At 43.0% G+C, this 24,323-nt stretch overlaps 1 protein-coding gene and 1 long non-coding RNA gene across 2 annotated transcripts in view; both read right to left on the bottom strand.

Annotated features, from left to right (window-relative positions):
- The window catches only part of LOC138750288 (uncharacterized), a 198,888-nt gene extending 175,218 nt beyond the window's left edge, over positions 1–23,670 (bottom strand). The window contains exons 1-2 of the long non-coding RNA XR_011349231.1: positions 23,523–23,670; positions 22,055–22,140 (exon numbers count right to left, since the gene is read on the bottom strand). This is a non-coding gene — a long non-coding RNA (uncharacterized lncRNA). The remainder of the gene's footprint in view (positions 1–22,054; positions 22,141–23,522) is intronic.
- LOC138750287 (endophilin-B1-like) lies at positions 9,704–23,525 on the bottom strand. The gene is made up of 3 exons (XM_069912389.1): positions 23,461–23,525; positions 19,285–19,503; positions 9,704–10,511 (listed from the first exon to the last, which is right to left on the bottom strand). The coding sequence occupies exons 2-3, from the start codon at positions 19,441–19,443 to the stop codon at positions 10,326–10,328; spliced, it is 345 nt and encodes a 114-aa protein (XP_069768490.1). The 5' UTR covers positions 19,444–19,503; positions 23,461–23,525; the 3' UTR covers positions 9,704–10,325.
- Positions 23,671–24,323: the final 653 nt, after the last annotated feature.

Below are 24,323 nucleotides of genomic sequence, written 5' to 3'. Positions count from 1 at the left end.
GGTGCTTGGGGAAGTCCAATCCCAAGTCTGGGCAATAAATACAGAAATGGCCACCATGCAACTTACAGTCCTCCAAAAATGCATGGCCCTTGATTTTATTTTGACAGAGAAAGGGCTTTAATTGGTTCTGAATGTTACACATACATCCTGGATGAATCAGCTAATATCTCGGATTTGGTGGTCCATATTAAAAAGTGTAGAGAGAAGATCCAGGAGACTAGAGATAAATATAAAAAAGGAGGTGATTGGACATGGGGAGATTGGAATTTCGGAGGTTGGGTGCCATGGTTAATGCACTCTGCTATATCTGGCTGAATGATTCTAGTGGGCTTATTGATTGGATCAGCCATCCTACGATGTTTTATCACAAGATCCATTTGCTCAGCTACTGGAGCGAAGCAGGTGGTATTAAAAAATCCCATGGCAGATGAACAACGACAAATTCAACTCATGTTACAATTTGAGGAAACAAAAGGTGAACAATAATGCAGTTTAATCAGAAATACATGATAACGAGAAAAAAGGAGGAATTGTGAAAAACAGTTGAATATGATTAAACTCGCACCATTCTGTGAAAAATGATGGAATGCAAAGTATGTAGATAAGAGCTTGAGAGTAGACAGTACTAGCCAGTGGGCCCCTTCTTATCTCAAGCCCCAAGGATGCAAGGAACTGGTTCAGGTTGGTACAGTGACCTAAGATAGTCTATAGCTCGTACTGCGATTGCCTAATAGGGACATGAACAGGCAATGTATGGATTGATGGAAGGGAGAAGGAGAATGTTGTAATATATTGGTATTCTGAATGGAAGAAGGTAAATGAAGGTGAGGTGATGTTGAACGCGGGACTGTAGAAAAGAGTGATGATTCTGAACTTCCGGTATGTCTCCAGACCAGGAACACCCGACTCTGCAGACTCGAAATAAAGATGAACCTGTTCTTCAAAACTTTGTCTCCAGAGAAAGGATTGTGAACACTTTATATTTCACGGTGGGGAATGGATGGTGAACAGTGGAGTAGTGTGGGAAACAGTGTGGAAAAGTGGGGAACAGTTGGAAAACAGATGAGCTTCTGATGGTCAACAATGGGGAACCATGGGGTACGTTGGGGAACAGTGCAGAACATTGTTCCCCACAGTTCTCCTTTCCACATTATACCCCCTGCTCCCCATTATTCCCCTCTGATCCCAATTGTTCTAGTGTTCCCCACGGTTCCACACTGTTCTCTAGCTGTCCCCCCGGTTCCATACTGTTCCCCACGGTTCCCAAATTTTCCCCACTGTTATGCATTATTCCCACTGTTCCCCACTTTTGCCCTCTGTTCCCCATTTAACCCACTGTTCCCCATCAACTGTTCCACACTGTTGCCCATTTTTCCCAATGTTCTCCACTGTTCCCCATATATACCTCTGTTCCCCAGTGGTTCACACCTGTTCCTGACTATTCCCCACAGTTCCCCACTTTTCCCCTCTGTTCTCCACTGTGCCCCTCTGTTCACCAGCTGTTCCCCATCTGGCGGAAGAATGAGGAGCAGTGGGGAACAGAGAGGCACAGTGGATAACAGGTGACGAACAGTGGAAAACAAGCGAGTAACAGTGGACAAATGTTGGTAACAGATGGGGAACAGCTGGGAACAGAGGGAAAAAGTCGGGAACAGTGGGGAATAGTGGTGGAACAGTGGGGAACAGTGGGATAAATGTGGAATGGGGACAGCTGGAGAATAGAGGGGAACAGGGTGGAACAGATGCAGAATATTGGGGAAAAATAGTGAACAGTGTGGAGCAGGGGGTTCAAATGGAGAACACTATGGAACAGTGGGGAACAGTGAAGAACTAAGGGGAAGAATGAGGAACAGAGTGGCACAGTGGGGAGCAGTGTAGAACAGGGGGGAAGATTGGGGAAAATGGGCAACAGGGCAGAAACATAGAAACATAGAAGATAGGAGCAAGAGTAGGTCATTCGGCCCTTCGAGCCTTCTCCACCATTCAATGAGATCATGGCTGATCTTAAAGTTCAGTACCCCGTCCCCGCCTTCTCTCGTAACCCCTAATTCCCTTATACTGAAGAAATATATCTAATTCCCTCTTAAATATATTCAATGAACCTGCCTCTACTGCTCTGTGTGGCAATGAATTCCACAGATTCACCACGCTCTGGGTAAAGAAATTCCTCCTCATCTCGGTTCTAAATGGTTTGCTTATTATCCTCGAACCATGGCCCCGGGTTCTGGACACCCCCACCATTGGAAACATCCCTTCCGCATCCATTCTGTCCAGTCCTGCCAGAATTTTATATGTCTCTATGAGATCCCCTCTCAATCTTCTAAACTCTAGCGAGTACAATCCCAAATTGTGCAATCTTTCCTCAGAAGTTATTCCTGTCATTCCAGGTATCAGCCTGGTGAATCGCCTTTGCACTCCCTCCATTGCAAGAACATCCTTCTTCAGATAAGGCGACCAAACCTGCACACAATACTCCAGGTGTGCTCTCACCAGGGCTCTGTACAACTGCAGTAAGGTATCCTTATTCCTATACTCAAATCCTCTTGATATGAAGGCCAACATACCATTTTCTTTTTTAACCGCCTGCTGTACCTGCATGCTCGCCTTCAGTGACTGGTGCACAAGAACCCCTAGATCTCTCTGCACTTCCCCATCTCCCAATCTATTGCCATTCAAATAGTAATCTGCCCTCCGGTTTGTATTACCAAAGTGGATAAGCTCACATTTATCCACATTGTAGTGCATTTGTCATGTATCTACCCAGTCCCCCAATTTATCCAAATCACACTAGAGCTTCCTGACCCCCTCTTCAGTGCACACAACCCCTCCTAGCTTAGTGTCGTCTGCAAATTTGGAGAAATTACATCCAATCCCCTCATCTAAATCATTAATGTAAATTGTGAACAGCTGGGGTCCCAGTACAGATCCCTGTGGCACCCCACTGGTCACCGCCTGCCACTCAGAAAATGAGCTGTTTATCCCAACTCTCTGTCTTCTATCTGCCAGCCAGTTCTCAATCCACATCAATACCTTGCCCCCAATCCCATGAGCCTTGATTTTGCATGCCAGTCATTTATGTGGAACCTTATCAAGGCCTTTTGGAAATCCAGGTACACCACATCCACTGGCTCTCCCCCATCTATTTTACCTGTCACCATCTCAAAGAATTCCAATAGATTTGTCAAGCACGATTTACCTTTTGTAAATCCATGTTGACTCCGTCCGATCCCTTCTCTGCTAGTCATATGCTCCGCTATTACATCCTTAATAATGGATTCCATCATTCTGCCCACTACTGATGTAAGGCTCACCAGCCTATAATTCCCCACTTTTTCTCTACCCGCCTTTTTAAATAGTAGCGTAACATTAGCTACCCTCCAATCCATGGGAACTGATCCTGAGTCTATCGAGTTCTGGAAAATTATTTTTAAAGCATCTGAATGTCCACTTCTTTAAGTACCCTAGGATGTAGATTATCAGGCCCTTGGGATTTATCGGCCTTCAATCCCTTCAATTTTCCCAAGACCATGTCCTTAGAGATACTGATTTCTTTCAGTTCCTCCCTTGCATTAGTGTCTATGTTTCCCAACATCCTTGCGAGGTTATTGTATCCTCTCTTGTTAAAACAGATCTAAAGTAAGAATTTAATTGGTCTGCCATTTCCTTATTCCCCATTATATATTCCCCTGATTCTGCCTGCAAGGGACCTACTCTGGATTTCACCAATCTTTTCCTCTTGACATATCTATAAAAGCTTTTGCAGTTGGTTTTTATGTTTGCCGCAAGCTTACTTTCATAATTTATTTTTGCCCTCTTGATTAATCCCTTTCTCCTCCTTTGCTGCATCTTGAACTGTTCCCAGTCTTCGGATTTGGTACTTTTTTTGGCCAATTGATATGTTCTCCCTTTGGACCCAATGCTGTCTCTAATTTCCTTTGTTATCAACGGTTGAGTCACCTTTCTTGGTTTACTTTTATGTCAAATCGGTATAAATGATTTCTGCAATTCTTCCATTAGATCTTTGAATGCTTTCCATTGTCTATCCACCGTCACCCCCCCCCCCCCACCCACCATAAACCACCCAATCAATCTTACTCAACTCCCGTCTCATACCATCATAATTCACTTTATTGAAATTCAGGACTTTAGTCTCGGTGATAATTTCTTCACTCTCCATGTCGAGTGAGAATTCGATCATGGTGTGATCGCTCCTACCCAAAGGGCCGCGTACAACAAGATTGCTGATTAGGCCATTTTCATTGCATAATACCCAGTCTAAAATGGCCTGCTCCCGAGTTGGTTCCTCGACATATTGGTCTAGATAACCGTCCCGTAAACATTCAAGGAATTCCTCCTCCTCAGTATTTTTACTAATTTGACTAGTCCAATCGATATGTAAATTAAAGTCTCCCATAATGACAGCTGTTCCCTTATTGCATGTTTCTCTAATTTCCCTTATTATCACCTCTACATTACTATTTGGAGGCCGATATACCACCCCCACTAACATTTTCCACCCCTTGCTATTCCTCAGTTCTACTCATATAAATTCCGTATCTTCCGAGTTAATATCCTTCCTGTCAATTGTGTCGGTTCCTTCTCTCACCATCAAAGCTACCCCACCCCCTTTTCTTTCTTGTCTACCCCTCCAAAATATTGTATACCCCGGGATGTTAAGCTCCCAGTCTTGCCCACCTTGCAGCCATGTTTTGTAATCCCAATCAAATCGTATTTGTTTGTCTCAATTTCCACACCCAATTCATCTACCTTGTTCCGAATGCTTCTTGCATTAAGATATAAAGCCTTCAGATTTGCTTTTTTCACCCTCCTTGCTCTTTCTGATTTTTCCTTACACTGCCTAACCCAACTTTTCCTATTTTATCTTTCCTGTCCTTTGCTTATCATACAGGTTCCCATCCCAGTGCCAAAGTAGTTTAAACCGCATCCGACGGCTGCACCAAACCTAACTGCCAATATATTGACCCCTTTTGGGTTTAGGTGTAACCCATCCTTTTTGTAAAGGTCATGCCTTCCCCAAAAGAGACCCCAATGGTCCAAGAAGCCAAAACCCTATCTTTTACACCAGCCCCTCAGCCACACATTCATTTGGCTTAACCTTCCATTTTTGTCCTCACTTGCACTTGGCAGAACAGATGCAGAACAGTGGGGGAAAGTAGGGAACAGTGTGGAACAGGGGGGACAGCTGTAGAACTGTGGGGACAGATGGGGAACAGAGTGAACCCATGGGGAACAGTGGGTAATTCCTGGGAGCAGTTGGGAACAGATGGTGAACACTGGAGAACTGTGCGAAACAGTGTGGAAAAATGGGGCATAGATTGGAAAGAAGAGCATCTGATGGGCAACAATGGGGAACCATGGGGTATTGTTGGTAACAGTTGGGATCTGTGGGGAACAGTGGGGAAGAGATGTGGAACAGAAGGGAAAAGTGGGAGAAATGGAGAACAGTAGGGAACAGAGGGTAACAGTGGGGAACAGTTCGGGAACAGCTGGAGAAAAGTGGGGAACAGTGAAGAACTGTGGGGAACGGAGGGGAACACAGGGTAACGGGGAGAGCAATGGGGAACAAAAGGCGAACATTGGAGAAAGTGTGCAACATTGTTCAAAAGTGTGTGATAGGTGGGGAACAGTTGGGGAACAATGGTGTATTGAGGGCAACAGTGGGAAAAATTGATAAATGGATGGAAGAGATGGGGTAAAGTGAGGATCACTGAGGAACAGTGGAGAAATGGGGTGAATAGTGGGGAGCAGTGGGGAACAGATAGCGAACTGTGGAGAATGGGGGAACAGTAGGGAAAATATTGGGAAATTAGTGGAACAGTGGGGAACCATGGGGAAAAGTGGGGAACTGGTGGGAAATAGCTGAGGAACAATGGGAAACTGATGGGAAACAGTGGGGAACCGTGGGAGACAGCTTTAACGATGATGTATGGCGCACTGAGACAGAAACTGTGACACCGAATTCAGATCAATGAGAAGGTTTATCAGTGATGAAGGATAAACTGTGTCAGATACTTTGAAAACCAGGTTCACAGTGGGGAGGAGGTTTATTGGTGATGTATGGTAGACTGAGACGGATACTGTGAAACTGGGTTCACATTAGTGAGATGGTTTAACGTTGAGGTTCAATGAACTGTGACAGGTACTGTGACACCAGTTTCACAGTGTGGATGAGGTTTAAACGTGACACGAGATATATTGTTGCAGATACAGTGACACAGAGTTAACAGTGGGGAGAAATTCTCATGGTGATTTTCTGGAGACTGAGGGAAATATTATTTCACCAGGTTCACAGTATGAAGAAGGTTTAACAGTGATGTATGTTTGACTGAGGTAGATAATGTGACACCATTTTCATAGCGGGAAGAAGGTTTAATGCTGATATTTGGTAGACTGAGGCTTATACTGTGACACCGGGTACACAGTGGGGAGAGGATTTCACGGTGTTTTACAGGAGTCTGAGGTAGATACTGTTACACCGGATTCATAGTGGGGAGGTTCATCAGTGACACATGATAAACTGTCAGATACTGTGACACCAGGTTCACAGTGGGAAGGAGGTTTAACGGTTTTATACGATACACTGTTGCAGATACAGTGATACCGGTTTTACAGTAGTGAGAAGGTTTAATTGTGACATACGATAAACTGTAGCAGGTTCTGTGACACCAGGTGCACAGTGGGGATTAGGTTTAACATTGATTTAATGTAGACTGAGACCGATTACTGTGACACCGGGTTCACAACATTGAGAAAGGTAATGTACGATAAACTGTGTCAGATACTGTGAAAACCTGGTTCACAGTGGGGAGAAGGTTTATCAGTGATACAAAATAAACTCTGGCATGTACTTTTATACCGGGTTCACAGTGGGTAGAAGGTTTAACAGTGATGTACGGTAGACTGAAACGGATACTGTGAAACTGGGTTCACATTAGTGAGATGGTTTAACATTGAGGTTCAACGAACTGTGGTAGGTACTGTGACACCAGGTTCACAGTGTGGACGAGGTTTAAACGTGAAACGCGATACATTGTTGCAGATACAGTGACACAGAGTTAACAGTGGGGAGACATTTTAATGGTGATGTTCGGTAGACTGAGGCATATACTGTGACTCCGGGTACACAGTGGGTAGAAGGTTCAACGGTGATTTACGGGAGTCTGAGACAGATACCGTGACACCGGGTTCACAATGGGAAAAAGTTTATAGGGTGATGAAAAATAAGCTGTGGCAGATAAACTGACACCAGGTTCACAGTGGTGAGTGGTTTAATGGTGATGACGGAAGACAGAGGCAGATACTGTGACACCAAATTGACAATGAGGAGAACGCTTTTCTGTGATGTACAATAAAGTGTGTAAGATACTGTGACCCCAGGGTCACAGTTGGGAGAAGGTTTAACTATGGTGTATGGTAGACTGAGGCAGATTCTGTGACACTAGGTATACAGGGGGTGGAGGATAAACAATGATGTACAGAAAACTGTGGCACATAAAGTGACACTGGTTTCACTGTTGGGAGAATGTTTAATGTTGGGATACAATAGACAGAGGCAGATACGCTGACACCAGCTTCACAGCGGGGAGATTGTTCAATGGTGATGTACGATAGACTGAGATAGATACTAAGACAATGGGGGTTCACAGTAGGAAAAAGGTTTAACAATAATGTACTATAACCTATGTCAGATACTGTGACAGCAGGTTCACATTGGGGAGAATGTTTAATGTGCTGTACGGTAGACTTTGGCAGATATTGTGACACTGAGGTCACAGTAGTGAAAAGGTATTTTAACGGTGATGTACGCTAGACTAGGGCAGTACTGTGACACCAGGTTGACAGTGGGGAGAAGGTTTAACGGTTATGTACAGTAGATGTTGGCAGATACAATAACACTGGCCTTACAGTGGGAAGAAGGTTTACTGGTGATGTAAGGGAAACTGAGGCAGATTCTGTAACACCGGGTTCACAATGGGGTGAATGTATAACAGTGGTGTACAAAAAACTGGGGCAGACAAAGTGACACTGGTTTCACAGTTGGAAGAATGTTTGATGGTGATGTATATTAGACGTATGCAGATACTCAGACACCAGCTTCAAAGTGGGGAGCAAGTTTAACAGTGATGTACGGTTGACTGAGGCAGATACTGTGAAACCAGATTCACAGGGGGAGAAGCTTAAACGATGATGAATGGTAGACTGAGTCTGATACTGTGATACAAGGTTCACAGGATGAAAAGGTTTAACAGTAATGTACGATAAACTGTGTCAGATACTGTGACACCAGGTTCACAGTGGGGAGAAGGTTTAATGGCAATGTATGGTCATTTGAGATAAATACCATGACACCAGGCCCACAGTGGGGATGAGGTTTAACTGTGATGTACGGTAGACTGAGGCAGATACTGTGACACCATGTTCATAGTGGGGAGAATGTTTAATGGGTGTACAACAAACTGTGGCAGATGCTGTAACACCAGGCTCACAGTGGGTAGAAGGTTTACTGGTGATGTAAGGTAGACTTTGGCAGATACTGTGACACCAAGTTCACAGTAGTGGAAAGCTTTAACAGTGATGTACTATAAACTGTGGAAGATACATTGACACCAGTTTCACAGTTGGGAGAATGTTTTACAATGAAGTACAGTAGACTGAGGCAGAAACAATGACACCAGGTTCACAGTGGGGAGAAGGTTTACTGGTGGTGTCAGGGAAACTGACGCAGATAGTGTGACACTGGGTTGACAGTGGGGAGAATGTTTAACAGTGCTGTACAGTAAACTATGACAGACAAAGTGACACTGGTTTCACTGTTAAGAAAATGTCTAATGGTGGGATATGATAGACGTAGGCAGATACTCTGACAGTGGGTAGATTTTTTAATGGTGATGTACGGTAGACTGAGACAGATACTTTGACATCAGGCTCATATTGGGGAGAAGGTTTAACGGTGATGTACGTTAGAGTGAGGCAGATACTCTGACACCAGGCTCATTGTGTTGTTCATTTCCCTTATTTACATCTAATTTATATGCTAGATTTTTTTGTGGCAACTTGATGATGGGGTGGTGAATTGGATTAGTAAATATGCAGACGATACTAAGATAGGTGGAATAGTGGATAATGAAGAAGGTTTTCAAGGATTGCAGAGGGATTTGGGCTGCTTAGAAAAGTGGGCTGAAAAATGGCAGATGGAATTTAATGCTGATAAGTGTGAGGTGCTTCATTTTGCTAAGAAGAATCAGAACAGGACGCATGTGGTAAATGGGAGAGCATTGATGAATACAGAAGAGCAGAAAGATTTAGGAGTAACGGTACATTGTTCCCTGAAGGTAGAAACTCACGTGAATAGGATGGTGAAGAAGGCTTTTAGTATGCTGGCCTTTATCAATCATTGCATGGAATATAGGAGTTGGGAGGTGATGTTGAGATTGTATAAGACGTTGGTGCGGCCTAATTTGGAGTTCTGTGTGCAGTTCTGGTCGCCTAATTATAGGAAGGATATAAACAGAGTGGAGAGAGTGCAGAGAAGGTTTACCAGAATGTTGCCTGGGTTTAAGCATCTGGAGTATGGGGAGAGATTGGACAGATTGGGTCTTTATTCTTTGGAGCGTAGAAGGTTGAGAGGGGATTTGATAGAAGTATTTAAGATTATGAAAGGGATAGACAGAATGGATGTGGATAGACTATTTCCGTTAAGAGGAGGAAAGTTTAAAACAAGAGGACATGAGTTAAGAATTAAGGGGCAGAGGTTTAGAGGTAACATGAGGGGGAAATTCTTTACTCAGAGAGTGGTAGCCGTGTGGAATGATCTTCCGGGAGAAATAGTGGCGGCGGAGTCAATTGTATTATTTAAGAAAAGGTTGGACAGGTATATGGATGAGAAGAAGATGGAGGGTTATGGGCATTGTGCAGGGAGGTGGGATTAGAAAGGGGTGTTTGGTTCGGTGCGGACTAGAAGGGCCTAATGGCCTGTTTCCGTGCTGTAATTGTTATGTTATGTTATATGTTATGTTAACATGGCAAATATTGAGAATTGAGAACATCTGATTTGATAGAGGTATTCAAAAGTATAAGGGGAAGAAGTGAGATCGATGGTAATATTCAAGGAAATGTTGGCAAGATATATGGACAGAATAGGTGTGGAGGGTTATGGGCATTGTGCAGGGAGGTGGGACTAGAGAGGGGTGTTTGGTTCGGTGTGGACTAGAAGGGCCTAATGGCCTGTTTCCGTGCTGTAATTGTTATGTTATGTTAACTTCCAAACATTCCATAAACTTCTTTTCTAATCAGATTTTGTTCATTTAAATAGGTCTCTTAAGTATTCTGCACAAAATTAAATTCGTTACTTGGGTTTGGTTCAATGGCACTTCAGTCTGCTTCATTATTTTTTTAGACCCTCGTTTTGTGCTTTCTGCTTTGCCCAGCAGATTCACCAAATAGGCATCCAACTCTGTCTTCTCAGCTTGACCCAACATCTCCTCTGTAAACTTAAGCAAACCAAGGAGACCAAAGTTAAAATTTTCATATTTGCATTTTCAAAAACAAAAATGGCGCTGTGACCTGTAGTTTCACATCTTAATCCCACTTGCTAAACTTGCAAGCAACTGCACCTCATCCTACAGCTGGAAAATTGCAATAGAACTGGTTGGTTAAAGCAAAGATACCTCCCAGTCACCCCATTAAAGGCCTCCAAGTTAACAACAGGTTGCAACCCGTCAGTTCAATACAAAGATCTGTATCAGGAAGATTAACGGGCTTTAAAAAAAATAATTTCCACTATTGAAAGAAAACTCATCAGGGAACACCAGGCTCTTGTTGAACAATTCCTGTTGTATTCCTCAAAATGGTTTGATCTTGATTTCAAGCAGAGTCATTTGGTGAGATTGTTGGTCCAGAACAAACTCTGCCCACACACTCCCTTAAATACCTGCAAAGTCCTGGCTCAGCTCTGCTCCATGCTAAAGCTATCAGAGCTTTACTGAAGAGGTAACTGACTTCAGATGCTGGTACGTTGAGTCAAAAACACCCTAATACTTCCCTGAAAAACACACCTCTCTCTGAAAACCATCAAGAACCTTCCTGAACTGTAATCATTGATATTTAGAGCACCAAAATCTGGTGAACTTAAATTCTGTGCACAGTATCAGAATGGCCTGCAACCAGTGAACTTGGAGGAATGAGACTGTGAACTAAAGAACTTTTCTGAACTTACACACACATTACACACATGTGCACTTAGAATTAGAAGGGGGTTAAGTTAGATAAAGTAAGTTGAAGTAGTAAAATAGTGATAAGTTAAAGTGTAATTCCATTTTCATGTTTAAAAATAATTAAAATCAACTTTTGTTTAAGTAACCATTTTTCAGGTGAATATCTATTTCTGCTGGGTTTTGAGATCCTCTGGTCTCGTAACACAGCACCAAGCTTCTGAACAACCTTAATTCTTAAAGTTATGATAATAGTCCATTAATGGACCCTTGAATCTTTTGAAAGTTATTATTTTACTCCAATTTTTTTTTAATATCGACAAGACATAATATCATTTAACCGTTGTGTATGTGTTGTTGGAGAATTGTCTTTCCATTCAATCAGAATTAGAGTTTTGGATGCCGTATTTGAGAAAAGATGTGCTGGTGTTGGAGGAGGTTCAAAGATGATTTACTTGAATATCAGGAATGATAGGGTTAGTTTATTAGGAACAATTGTTGACTCTTCGACTGTACTAGTTGGAGTACAGAAGGATAAGGGGGACCTCAGAGGCATTTCAAATGCTGGAAGATATGGCAAAGATGCTTCCCATGGTAGGTGACTCTACGACAAGAGAGCATAATTACAGGATAAAAGGGTGATAAAACAGATGTGGAAAAATTGATTTTGTCAATGGGTTGTGAATCTGTGAACTGAGATCATTGGGTATATTTAAGGCAGAGATTGACAGGTATTTGATTAATCAAGGAATCAAGGGTTATGGGTAGAAAGTTGGGCAGTGGGGCTGAGTGGCAGAATGGTGGAACAGACTCGATGGGCCTACTTCTGCTCCTAGACCTTGTGATCTAAATCCTGTGGAAGACCTAGACAACCCTCCTCTTGTATTCCATTCATAGAAAACAGTCTACATGGTGGTTTTATGTCATGTGAACCCATTTCCGATTGAATGCCATGTTACAAGTGACCCAATGCAAATTCTGCATTGACAGGACTACAGCTTCCTGATTTTAAAAATAGTTATCGAGCAGCTCAAATGAGATTTCTTGCTTCCTTTTTTGAAAGAGAAACATTGACATCAAATAAAATAGGAGAGAGAAAAGCAGAAGAATTTATCTACAAGTGGGATTTGATATTAATGGTTGGTGATAAAGATACACCATTTTGAAACATTTGTTTAATATATGGAATAAAATAAATGATGAAATTGGTCTAAGTGAATGTACATCACCCAGAATGGCTTTGATTCAAAATCGTCGTATCTTTTTCAAAGGATCATAAATTTCTGGATAGCTGGTTTTGTTTCGTAAGGGGATTATAAATTTGGAAGATTGTTATGAAAAGGGGTCAACTAATGTCATCAGAGCAACTGATAAATTATTATCATATAACTCATAGCAATCTTTTTTGCTATTTCCAACTACGAGCATATTTGAAGGATAAGTTCGGACCAACCATGTTATACTGAAATAGAAATTCTTCCTAGAGGAATTGTTAAAAAATTTACTTCGATAATGGCCTCTTCATTACAAGTACGAACTTTTAAATGAGGAGTTCTTAAGTCGAGACAAAGGTGGGAAATGGATCTGAATATTGTAATTGATTGGCAAATATGGGCATATCCATGTAAGGATCTCCATGTAAGACATAAATTAGTTCAGTTTAATTCTTTTTACATCAGTAATGTAGCAGATGTCACCAAGGATTTTATCTGAAGCTGCTCTTGGAGTAAGGTGACTCAGGCAGTTGGATATGAAAAGCTCTATAGGAAGATAATTTGGCCACAGAGATCACGTGATCCAAGGGAGTTGTATTAATTCACTTCAACTCAGCATTTTGGATCTATTGACCAGAGTTCCACACTGCAGCAGTGATGAAGGAATTCACAACTAGTTTTTTTCTTCTACAGTTACTTCTTACACCAGAGAAATTGAATAGAATAATATCAGAATTATCAGATCAATGTTTTAGGGGTGGTGAAGATGTAGCAACTTCCTTGCATTCAACCTAGCTTTGTCCTTATGCAAGATCTTTTTGGGGAGAATTACAAATTTTTTGGAACAAGTTATAGGAGTTGTTTTTCTTCAAAATCCAACCTTACCTTTATTAGGAAATATTGAAGGAACAAGGATCAAATTTAAACTATTAAAGTATCAATTGAAATTTGTTAAATTAATGTTAGCGGTGATGAGGAAATGTATTTCACTTTCTCGGAAATCAGATATATTTTTAGGGATGCCAAGATGACATGCAAAATTTCAAAGTTTTATGTCTTTGGAAAAAATTACATTAGTTTGAGAAATATATACTCTATGTTTTTGCAAATTTGGCACCTGAATATTCAAATATTAGACTTCAATTTATAATAATGCCCTTTCCATCCTTCTAGACATACGAGATTCTCCTCTAAGTTGTAAAATGTTTATTTAGATGTGTTGGATTTCCTCGCCACCACAAACTCTGGGGAAGCGGAGAACTAACACAGGGCACCAGAAAACAGGAAGACCACACACAATCAACATCTGAGAAGCAGAGGATTCAATCCACAGGTCAGTGACCATGGAACCAGACCAATGAGGGGTTCTGCTGCTGAAGGACCCACATAGGTGATAGGCTATTGGAAATTAGAGGAGAGGAACCCAAGCAGGTTGTGGGCTTCTGGAGAAAGCAGTCAAGGAACTCACACCAGGCCGTGGATTGCTAGAGACTGGTTCGAAACTGGCTAAAAGAGTATCAGGTATCAGACTTGTGATATGAGTGGGTGCTAATCCTCAACATTCATTGGAGCGCTTTCATCCCTAACGTCGAAGTACTCGAGATGGCAGAGGTCGACAGCATCGAGTCCACACTGCTGAAGATCCAGCTGCGCTGGGTGGGTCACACCTCCAGAATGGAGGACCATCACCTTCCCAAGATTGTGTTATATGGCGAGCTCTCCACTGGCCACCATGACAGAGGTGCACCAAAGAAAAGGTACAAGGACTGCCTAAAGAAATCTCTTGGTGCCTGCCACATTGACCACTGCCAGTGGGCTGATATCGCCTCAAACCATGCATCTTGGCGCCTCACAGTTCGGCGGGCATCAAACTCCTTTGAAGAAGACCGCAGAGCCCACCTCACTGACAAAAGGCAAAGGAGGAAAAACCCAACACCCAACCCCAACCAACCAATTTTCCCCTGCGACCATGTCTGCCTGTCCCGCATCGGACTTGTCAGCCACAAACAAGCCTGCAGCTGACATGGGCATTTACCCCCTCCATAAATCTTCGTCCGCGAAGCCAAGCCAAAGAAGAATTGGTTCCTAATCGTGTCAGAGGTTCAAAACAGGAGCACGCATTGCCAATGACTTGGATTAGTCTATGAGCATTGAAAGAGAATCCACAAGCCCTCAGTGACTTGGCCCAGGGATCAGGGTGGGGGGGGGGGGGTGGAAGAGGGGAAGGGGGAGAGCACGACTCTCTTTTGCTTCTTTCTCTGACTGCAAAAGGCATTTCAGGCAATTTCTGCCAATGGCGAATCTGTCTGCCTCACAGCAGGAAAAAAGCAATTTTGTGTGATATGACACTTTTTAATTACATGACAGTAAATTGTCTCCTGAAATAGAGAGAGAGGTTCAAGTTTCAAACTATTACAAACTCAACTTGCCAGAGCTACCTGGATTATATCTCATCCCCCTTTTCCTTTGCAAGGACACCATTGATTTTATCACAACTCCTATGCTCCATCTGACCAGTGACAGATTATATATTTAAAAATTGTATATTGACATGTTTTTGAAAGAGATGGATTGTAGGAGTTGTGTAGGTCACAAACACAAACACTTCACAAAACAGCTCATACTTAAAATGCAAGTTTTAATGGTTCTTGAGATACTAAGAACAATGGAATGTTTGCTTTATTAAAACCTGAAGAATTTGTGAAGGAAGGAAAGACTGCTGGTCAAACGGAGAGACCATCTGTTGATTAGGTGTATTTTTTAAAATTGAAACTAAGTCAATAGAGTGCTGAGAGATGGCAGCGGTTTGAATAAGCAAGTTCTTGATTCAAGTTCCTGCGCAGACAGGCTGGAGTCCGTTGGCTCATGATTCATCCTTTTGAAGAGACATAGTGGACTTCAAAGGAAGAAATGGTGGCACATGTCATGTGATGAGACATTTTGGAGAAACATTACAAACGAGATGCAGAAGTTGTTGTCCATCCTGTAGGGAAGAGAGGATTGAACATACAGTCATCAGAGATGGTACAGTTACATAGTCTTCTCCTTTGACCAGGAGTAACAAGTGGATTTTAAGGAGAAAGACCACTTCTGTCTCTTTGAGATCAAGAGGGCAGCCTCGTTGTGTCCATGGAAATGGCCACTTTTGAAGAATAAAGTAAAAGTGATCTTGTATTTGCAACATAACCATTTTTAAATGGTGACTGAGTTCAGTCCTTGACTGGGTTTATGGAATCATTGTGGAAGAAAATAGCCACTCCACTCTCTCTTTGAAAAGAGAACAGATTCATCATGTGGAAGAGATTCGGAAACCTCCTGCAAGAGAGGAAAATAAACTCTCACAGAGTAAGTTTCAGAGCAATGTTTCTTCATCCAAGAAATTCAGACGAGTTTGAAAGAGGACCGATGACGATGTTTCCAAATACTTCAGTAGCTTTTGAGCCACAATTTCCATGGACAAGGTGTCAAACGACTCAAATCCAGATACAACCCTTCACAAAGCTCAAGTCAACCAGGAGATACAAACTCCTGACTCCAATGTTGCTGTGCACATTTGCTACATTATTGAAGTCTCACATTGCTTACAGCAGATATTCAAAGTCAAGCAATAACTGAAATAACAGAATATTACAGGACGGTACAAGCCCTTTGGCCCAAAATGTTGTGCTGATCTAGATATTTCTAACAAAAAAAATAATGCCCTGTAGCGGCTACTGCGGTAGATGTTACTAAATAAAGGCAAACACACACAATGGTAGTCAACTCAAGACTGGTTTATTGCAGACATACACAGACCTTTTATTTTCTGCCTGTTAATGAGCTCGTTAGTGAATACCTTCTGGTCCACAGGACCAACAGGTTAAAGCTACGAGCCATTAGCGCCCCGCACCTTTAGGCAGGGGCTTCAACTGATCCACTTGCTGTACTTTGGCACCCAGCTCTGTTAGCCCGCGATCTGTCAATTAAGTCTATGAACTGACGGTGGCGGTTCACAATACCGCGCTGTGCACTCGCTATATCACACCCCCCAAAATCGTCACTATAACTTAAAATGCCAGATACGCTTGATTTAGGCAGACGTCCATGTCGCCTGGGTTGATGGCACTGAACTGATGAAGTAGGGTCGTATGGCGGGTTTAAGTCTGTCCATGCTGAATAGCTGTGGATGCCCCCCGATGTCCAATGTATATACCACTCCATATCTCTTAATGAAACAAAATGGTCCTTCATGTGGTTTTAATAAGGGTGCCTGTGGAACCTGTCTTCGTATGAATACGAATTCAGTGTTTAATAGTGATTGGGGCACTTGTTGGCTAGGTTTGCCATGCCAGTTGGTGGAGGATGGTTTGCTGTTAGCAATACCCTTGCGGAGTTGTTAAAGGATGTCCATGTCTGAATTGCTTCTAAAGTGAATATCTCCTGGAACCATAAGGGCCGGACGAAACATCAATTCTCCAGATGATGCAGACAGATTTTCTTTTGTTAATACTCCTAATAGAACCTAATGTAGTTCATCGACTCAGTTGAGACCAGTGCGTCGGGCCTTCAGTGAAGATTTAAGTTGATGATGGAAACGTTCCACCAGGCCATTGGACTGCAGATGGTACGCAGTAGTGTGGTGCAACTGTGTACCAAAAAAATGAGACAAGGAAGCCCATAATGCCAAAGTGAACTGTGGTCCACGGTTATGTGTGTCGGCACATCCAATTTAAGATGAATGTTTTAGCATATGCCTCAGTGTTACTGACTGGTAATGGAATGGCCTCTGGCCAGCGTGTGAAGTGGTCAACTACCGTGAGAATATCCCTCGTGTCCTGTGATACTGGTAATGGTCCAACCACATCCACATGCTCTAATCTTCTGCGTATTGTCAGGAAAGACTGCAGGGGTGCCTTGGTGTGGTGCGGAATTTTCAGATTGGCAGGATATACACGATCGGGTCCATTGAGTGACGTCTTTTTTCAGCCCATGTCACATGTACTTATTTGACATTACTTTGACTGAAGTCCAGATGGATGGGTGTGATAAATTGTGAATGTCATGTTGTGGTGCCACCTGTTGAATGTCGAGTCCAGTGATAGCTATACTGTGTGCCTGTATATCCGGATCCGCAGATTGTGCCGCAGCCAGTTCAGCAATGTTGACTCCACCTTGAATATGGCACACACTTGATCTAGAGAGCACATCTGCGACCAGATTGTCCCTTCCTGAAATATGACGTATGTCCGTAGTAAACTCCGAAATGTAGGACAAATGTAGTTGTTGTCTTGCCAACCAAAGATCTGTGAATTTGCTCAAGGTGAAAATTAGAAGTTTATGGTCTGTGAATATGGTGAAATGTCGACCTTACAAGATATAACGAAAGTGCCTTATAGACAGATAAAGTGCTAATAGCTCTCAATCAAAGGTGCTGTATTTAATTTCTGCTGGTCTTAGATGACGACTCAAGAAGGCAAGGGGCTGATAATGGCCATTGACGTATGTTCCAGATCTGCACTCACAGCTGTTCCTGAGGCATCAATGCAGTTTCAGGATTTGGATGCGCAAGCATTGCTGCTTTGGCTAATAATTATTTGGCGGACATAAATGCAACCTCTGCCTCTGAGGTCTAGTAATGTTTTTGTTTGGAGCAGAGATGATGTCAAACAGGGGTTGCAGGATGTCAGCAATCCCAGGAATAAATCTGTGATTAAAAAATTATCATTCCCAAAACCTTTTCCAGCCGTTTGACAGTGACAGGTCTGGAGATTTTATGGATGTCGTCTACCTTGCCTGATAATGGAGATATGCCGTCTGCTGTAATTTTATGCCTTAAGAATTCTATGGTTCACTTGCCAAATTGACACTTCTCAAGATTAATTGTCAGTCCAAAGTCTTGGAGCCATTGGAAAAGGCAGCACAAATGGAGGCGGTGACCTTGCTCATTTTGACTGCTACAAGGAAGTCGTCCAAATAAATAAGCGCAAAGTCTAAATCTCTGCCAAGAGCGTCCATAAGCAACTGAAAAGTTTGCATGGCATTCATACCAAATGGCATTCTGAGGAATTCATAAAGACCAAACGGCGTAATAATTGCTGTCTTGGTCATATCATTCTCATGAATTGGTATCAGATAATATCCCTTAACCAAATCAATCTTTGAAAGTATGCGGCAATGATGTAGATGGGCGGCGAAATGCTGTATGTGTGGAATTGGGTATCTGTCAGGTGTTGTGTCATCATGAAGCCTACAGTAGTTGCCGCAGTGTCTCCATCTGCCTGTCTCCTTGACTACCATATGCAAAGGTGAGGTCCAAGGGCTCTTTGAGCATCGGATGATACCCAATTCTTCCATTGCTTTAAATTCTGCCACAATTTATCAAGCACCAGACGCTGAGCCCTGACATGGGCCAGTGGGCCTGATGTGTCTATGTAATGAGACCCACCATGGACTATTCTTGAGGCATTGGAGTTCAGGGTGAGAATATGGGGAAATTCAGGGAGTAGACCAGTATATGCATCCATGTGTAACGTATGTACTCCGAGCTGTGAAACTCTCCCCTTGATGCATGCCAGTGGATATGTCTGAAAGATGGTGATGTGAACTAGTTTACTCTGCTTTATGTCTACCAATAAGTTGTGGGAACATAAAAAATCCACAGCCAAAATAGGTTGAGCGACAGAAGCGAGGACACAATTCCAATGTAACGTGGTTCCACCTATTCCGACTCATCTAGTGCCAAAACTTGGAATGGCAGTTTCATTCGCCCCTCTCAGGGTCAAGTGCTGTTTTTTGAGTCCTTTCAAAATAGGTCGGCAAACTAAATTCAGCACCTGTGTCTACAAGAAATTTGTGCTTACCTGCATCGTCCTGAAGATACAATAGGCCTGTATATATGCCAGCTTCCAGCGCTCTTGTTTTCCGACTTCTTTTTGTAGTAGGTACATGCTGGATGCACTTATGGGCATAGTTTCCCCAGTGGCGATGGTAAAATCACCACTCTCGATGTACATCAGCATGTTCCTCTTTCTTGGTTTGGACTGCAGATACTGGAGTTTGGTAGGATGCGGGAGATGCTTCTGCAACAGAAACAGGATGTATTGGGGCAGACTCTTGTGTCGGAGTACGATAGAGCCTGTCAGCCTCTTGAGCCACGTCATGGAGATGGTGAAAATCCATGTTACCAATGTGTATGGCCACGTGAGCGGGAATTTTTGACAGAAATAAGGTTTAAAAAAGCAGACAATGGGAAGGACCATCTGACAACGCCAGCATCTCATTCATCAGGTATGATGGATTCTTGTCAGTTTGGCCTCCCACGTTCAAATCCACGCTCATCAAGTAAGTTCCAATGTGTCAAGAAGAAACTACCGGAACCTGGTGCCCTGGTCTTCTGCTGGAGGATGAGCAGAAAACTTGCTTACTGGCAATGCAGTGGCCACGCCCAATGTAATCACGACTTGCCAAAATTTTGTGTCTTCTGCCATTATACCCCAAAAATGAAACTGGGTTTCAGCTTGAAGAAACCAAATTTGTGGCTGATGTGTCCAGAAAGGAGGCAAATGAAGCCCAACTGCATTAACTGTCATGGCGGCAGCAGTTGTTCCTGCTGTTGAAATGTCCTCCTTTTCCATAATGATTCAAATTCATTAAATCTTAACTTTGGGATCACCAATGTGTAGCGGCTACTAAATAAGGGCAAACACAAACAAAGGTAGTCAACTCAAGACTGGTTTATTGCAGACATACAGATCTTTTATTCCCTGCACGTTAATGAGCTCATTGGCGAACAACTGCTGGTCCATAGGACCATCACGTTAAAGCTATCAGCTTTATAGCCCTGGGCCTTCATCTGATCCACTGGCTGTACTTTGGCGTCCAGCACTGTTAGCCCACAATGTGTCAGGTAAGTCTGTGAACTGACGGTGGCGCCCTCTACAACCTGTTTTTCTTTCACCCATGTATGCCTGTCTAAGAGTCTCTTAAATGCTCCTTACGTGATATTGTAATGAATAAATACATTTGGAGAATTTGGTAATATTTGCGATTTTGGTAAGATTTAGTGTAGGTTACATACATACATACATACCTTTTAAAACAGATCTTATTTGAAACATTGAAGATTTATGCACATACACAAGTAGGTGTTAACCGAACTGATGTCATAAAATGAATGACCATTGTTTGGAAATGGAGCCAGGATGGCTGCAAGTACCTTTCTGCAGGGTGCTTACAGGAAAGTCACTCCTGGGTTTTGTTTATCTAACAACAGCTTGAGCAGAAGAAAGAACTCCTGTTGTTTGGAATAAGAGGAATGGAACTCTGTAGTAGCTTAAAGAAAGAAGTTACCATCTGGAAAACCCTGACGGGGCAAGTTTGATCAGCGAGACATTGAGGTGACTCATGGTGGTACCTCAGTTGTGGAAATCCTGGAACAACAAATCACTCTCTGCAAACCCTACAAGAACCTTTACCTGAGCGGTAAACATTTACCTTTCGAGCACCAAAACCTGGTGAAATTTATACATGATCAATTCTGTGCACAGCAGAAGAATTGCCTGGATCCAGAGAACTTGGAAGTAGGAGAAGAGAGATTGAACTGTGAAACAAAGACCTTTTCATAAAATTTAAACACATTACAAACATGTGTGCTTAGAATTAGGAGGGGGTTAATTTGGGTTAGTTAAGTTAAAAGTTTCATTCTATTTTCATGTTTAAAGTTGATTAAAAAGAACTTCTGTTTTAAAAACCACATGTCCTGGTGAATGTCTATTGCTGCTGGGTTTTGGGGTCCTTTGGACTTGTAACAATATCTTCTTAGATAATGACAATTTGGCCTGTTCAAAGTAGGAAATGGCTTCTACTAGCAGGAGTTTCTATTTGAGAAAAAATATTGATAGGTGGCTGGCCACATGTTTCCTAAAAATTAATACCCTCTCCCTCCCTAAACAACATTCAGCCCCGTGACATCTTTCTGCATTGCATTACTGGGACCACCAAGGACCTGACCCATTTCCCATCTCTCCTTGCAATGCCAATATGGCAGCTCCCATTAAGAACAGACAAATCACATTTTAATTCAGCAAGCAAGATGAAAATCATCCTGACATCCTGCTTAAAAAGAAGGGGAAACAAACCTTCCTAATTTTGTCACTTCATTTTAATTTTGATTCACATGGGGCATTAGTAAAAAGTGTCCCATCCATTTTGTCACCAAATTATGAGTAGAATCATGATCGCTGTTCATGAAAACCCAAAACCTTCAATGTTACACAGATAATCTAGGAAGAATTCTGTAACAAAAGTAAATAAAACATTGAAATAATTTCCCCCTTATAAACACAGACATTGTAGTGCCAAGCAACGGGGCAAGCAAAAAAGGCCAAATCTCTGCAACACTCAGACAGTCCAAGATGGCACAGACACCCCTTCATTGCCAAGAAGGAGCCCGCGTCTAGCACCATGTGCGGGCTGAGGAGTCCTTCACTTCGTGTAGCGGCCAGCCGGCCGGAGAGTGACGTAATGATGCAAGTCTGCTGGAAGTCAAAGGGTACGTCAACAGAAGTGGCCAGGCCAGCAAGCACATGTGGGGAATTTAAACCAGTAAATCCAGTCTTTGTTTTACACTACCTTGTGTGGACGTCTCTTTATTTGGTAGCGCTGCCGCAGCGGATGCTACATGGTGATAACTTCTTACTTGCTGCAACCAAATAGGTCTGCAAGATACACCAACCAAAATAGAAAACATGACCAGAAATTCAGAGATCATAAATTTAAAAGGTGGTGAAATCTTTACGCTGTATTGTTAACACCAAAGTCCCTCTATTTTTCAAGGCATTCGGACAAGTAACTGAGAAACATTACATTTTAAACACATGGTGTAAGGGATACTTGAATGTGAGGAGTCAAGCAAGTGCTAAATAAGGATGAAGTATAATGGGTTAACTTAAGGATAAGGGATACTGGAATGTGAGGAATCAAGCAAGTGCTCATTAGAAATGAAGTTTTATGGGTTAAATCAGGGTGAAGGGATGCTGGAATGGGAGGAAGGGTTAGGAAGGGTTATAAAAGTATAATAAAATAAGTATCTTCAAAACAGGATAGCAAGTAAATAGCTTTAGCAAGTCTTGGGGATTGGTTAATGAGTAAAGAACAAATTCATGATATTTCCTGGCTAACAAGTTTGCAGATAGGCACATAAACTGATAAGAAGTTAGAATCCACGTGGGTGGAACTACCTAATGCTAAACCAATGCAGGAGGCAGAAGAATGTTAGGGGGAAGGTATCTCTGTACTGAAATGAAATGTATAAAAGTTGGGTCTGCCTCAGTATCTGTGTGTATTCCCAGGGTAAGGGGAAGCACCCAACTTTGCATTGTTGTAATAGTATAATAAAGATCTTTGTTCTCAATTTTGTCTCGAGCAAATTCTGTGAAGATACTTCTGCTTCCCACACGGTAAGTCAGGATCAGAAGGGGAGGAACATTATTGTTCAAGTGACACAACTTTAAAAAATATCATCTATCTTGATGAAGAATGTGATCCTACATCAGGAAAAACGGATGGAATCAGACACATTCTATGAGCATTGGGAAGCAAAGAAAAATGGATTGGTTTTCCATCCCTTCCGAAGCGACCCGACTTGCGACCGTCATGGAGCCCGAATGATCAGTCAGATTCCAAAACGGTCGCAAGTCGGAGATTTCCCCCGTGTGAGGAGCCCTGAAGTCTAAGAGCCTATTTTTAACATCAAATGATTTTCCAAATGAGAACAGAGACATGTGCGGATTGAGTTTGTAACTCAGTGTCTCGGGGTCCATCGGCTGGGGGCAGCCATCTTAATTTCTGTGCGCATGCGCGAGTCATCAGTTCGCGCTTGCGCTAAGCTTTCGCTTTGTGGCCGTCATTTGGCACATGTGTATCAGCCGCACATGCGCAAACCGAACGCCAAGTGGCGAACCCATCGCGCATGCGCCAACCAAAGACGTTCCAATCTCCTTCTTACCCCTCTCCCGCCCCCTCCCGCTGCCAGTTACCCCGCGGCCTCCGGCCTCGCACCGACGCCTCAGCTCCACCCAAACACCCTGTCGGTACCAGCCTCTCACGGGTGGGTCCCATCGGGCTGTGGGTCGCCCGCTTTCCCTGGACCGCGCGGCTGAGGAAGGTCCTGGCGCCGCCGCTAACTTCTTCCCGTTAGACCCGCTGTGACGCGACGGACCCCGAGCAGAAGACGCCACCGCCAACTTCCCGCCTCCTCACAGCAAGAGCCAATCAGCACGCGAACACGCCCATCAATCTAACCCTACTTCAGCTTCCAATTCAATAGCGGCCTCACCGAATCAGCCCATTGGCTTGTGCAACTGAAGCAACCAATCAGCGAGCGATACAACACAGCCACACCCAATCAGCATCGCAAGACAGAAAAGAGAGGCAGTCGAAGGAGCAGGAGACCCTTCGGCCCTTCCACTTACTACTACCCCAACTATCAAATCATTGGGAAACACAGGATCACTTTGTGCTGGCTCCTGGATTCCTCTGATCTCAAGAAATACATTGTACCCCAACTACAAGGGAGACTATTTATTATCAATCACTCCTTCATCTTTATTACTGCTTCCAATTTAATAGAGGACATAAGTGTTGTGTCAGCCAGCTGGACCGCCTCGGGGAACCTCATGGAGCAAGCAATCATGGTGAGAAGGCCCCGTGGGAGGCCGGTAGTGACCCTACAATGTCAATGTAGACGTGGCTGAAACTATGTGGTGCTGACTTGAATGTCTGGGGGTGATGCCTTCACGTATGTCTGCATTTTGGTCATCTGGCAGAGTGTGCAGGTCTTGGCCCAGTGACAATCTGTTTCCGGAGTCTCTGCAAGACAAACCTACTGACCACCATTTTG

The sequence above is a fragment of the Narcine bancroftii genome, unplaced genomic scaffold, assembly GCF_036971445.1.
Source record: "Narcine bancroftii isolate sNarBan1 unplaced genomic scaffold, sNarBan1.hap1 Scaffold_113, whole genome shotgun sequence".
NCBI lineage: Eukaryota > Metazoa > Chordata > Chondrichthyes > Torpediniformes > Narcinidae > Narcine > Narcine bancroftii.
Note: the sequence above shows the minus strand (reverse complement) of the source record. Positions and strands in the feature narration are given on the sequence as shown.

What these genes read in the sequence shown, in the direction of transcription:
- LOC138750287 (XM_069912389.1), bottom strand. Translation starts at nt 19,443, where the DNA reads ATGCTGATGTACATCGAGAGTGGTGATTTTACCATCGCCACTGGGGAA. An exon ending in GTATCTTCAGGACGATGCAG is followed by an intron (nt 10,512 to 19,284) that starts GTAAGCACAAAT and finishes GGTTTGCTTAAG; the next exon opens with TTTACAGAGGAGATGTTGGG.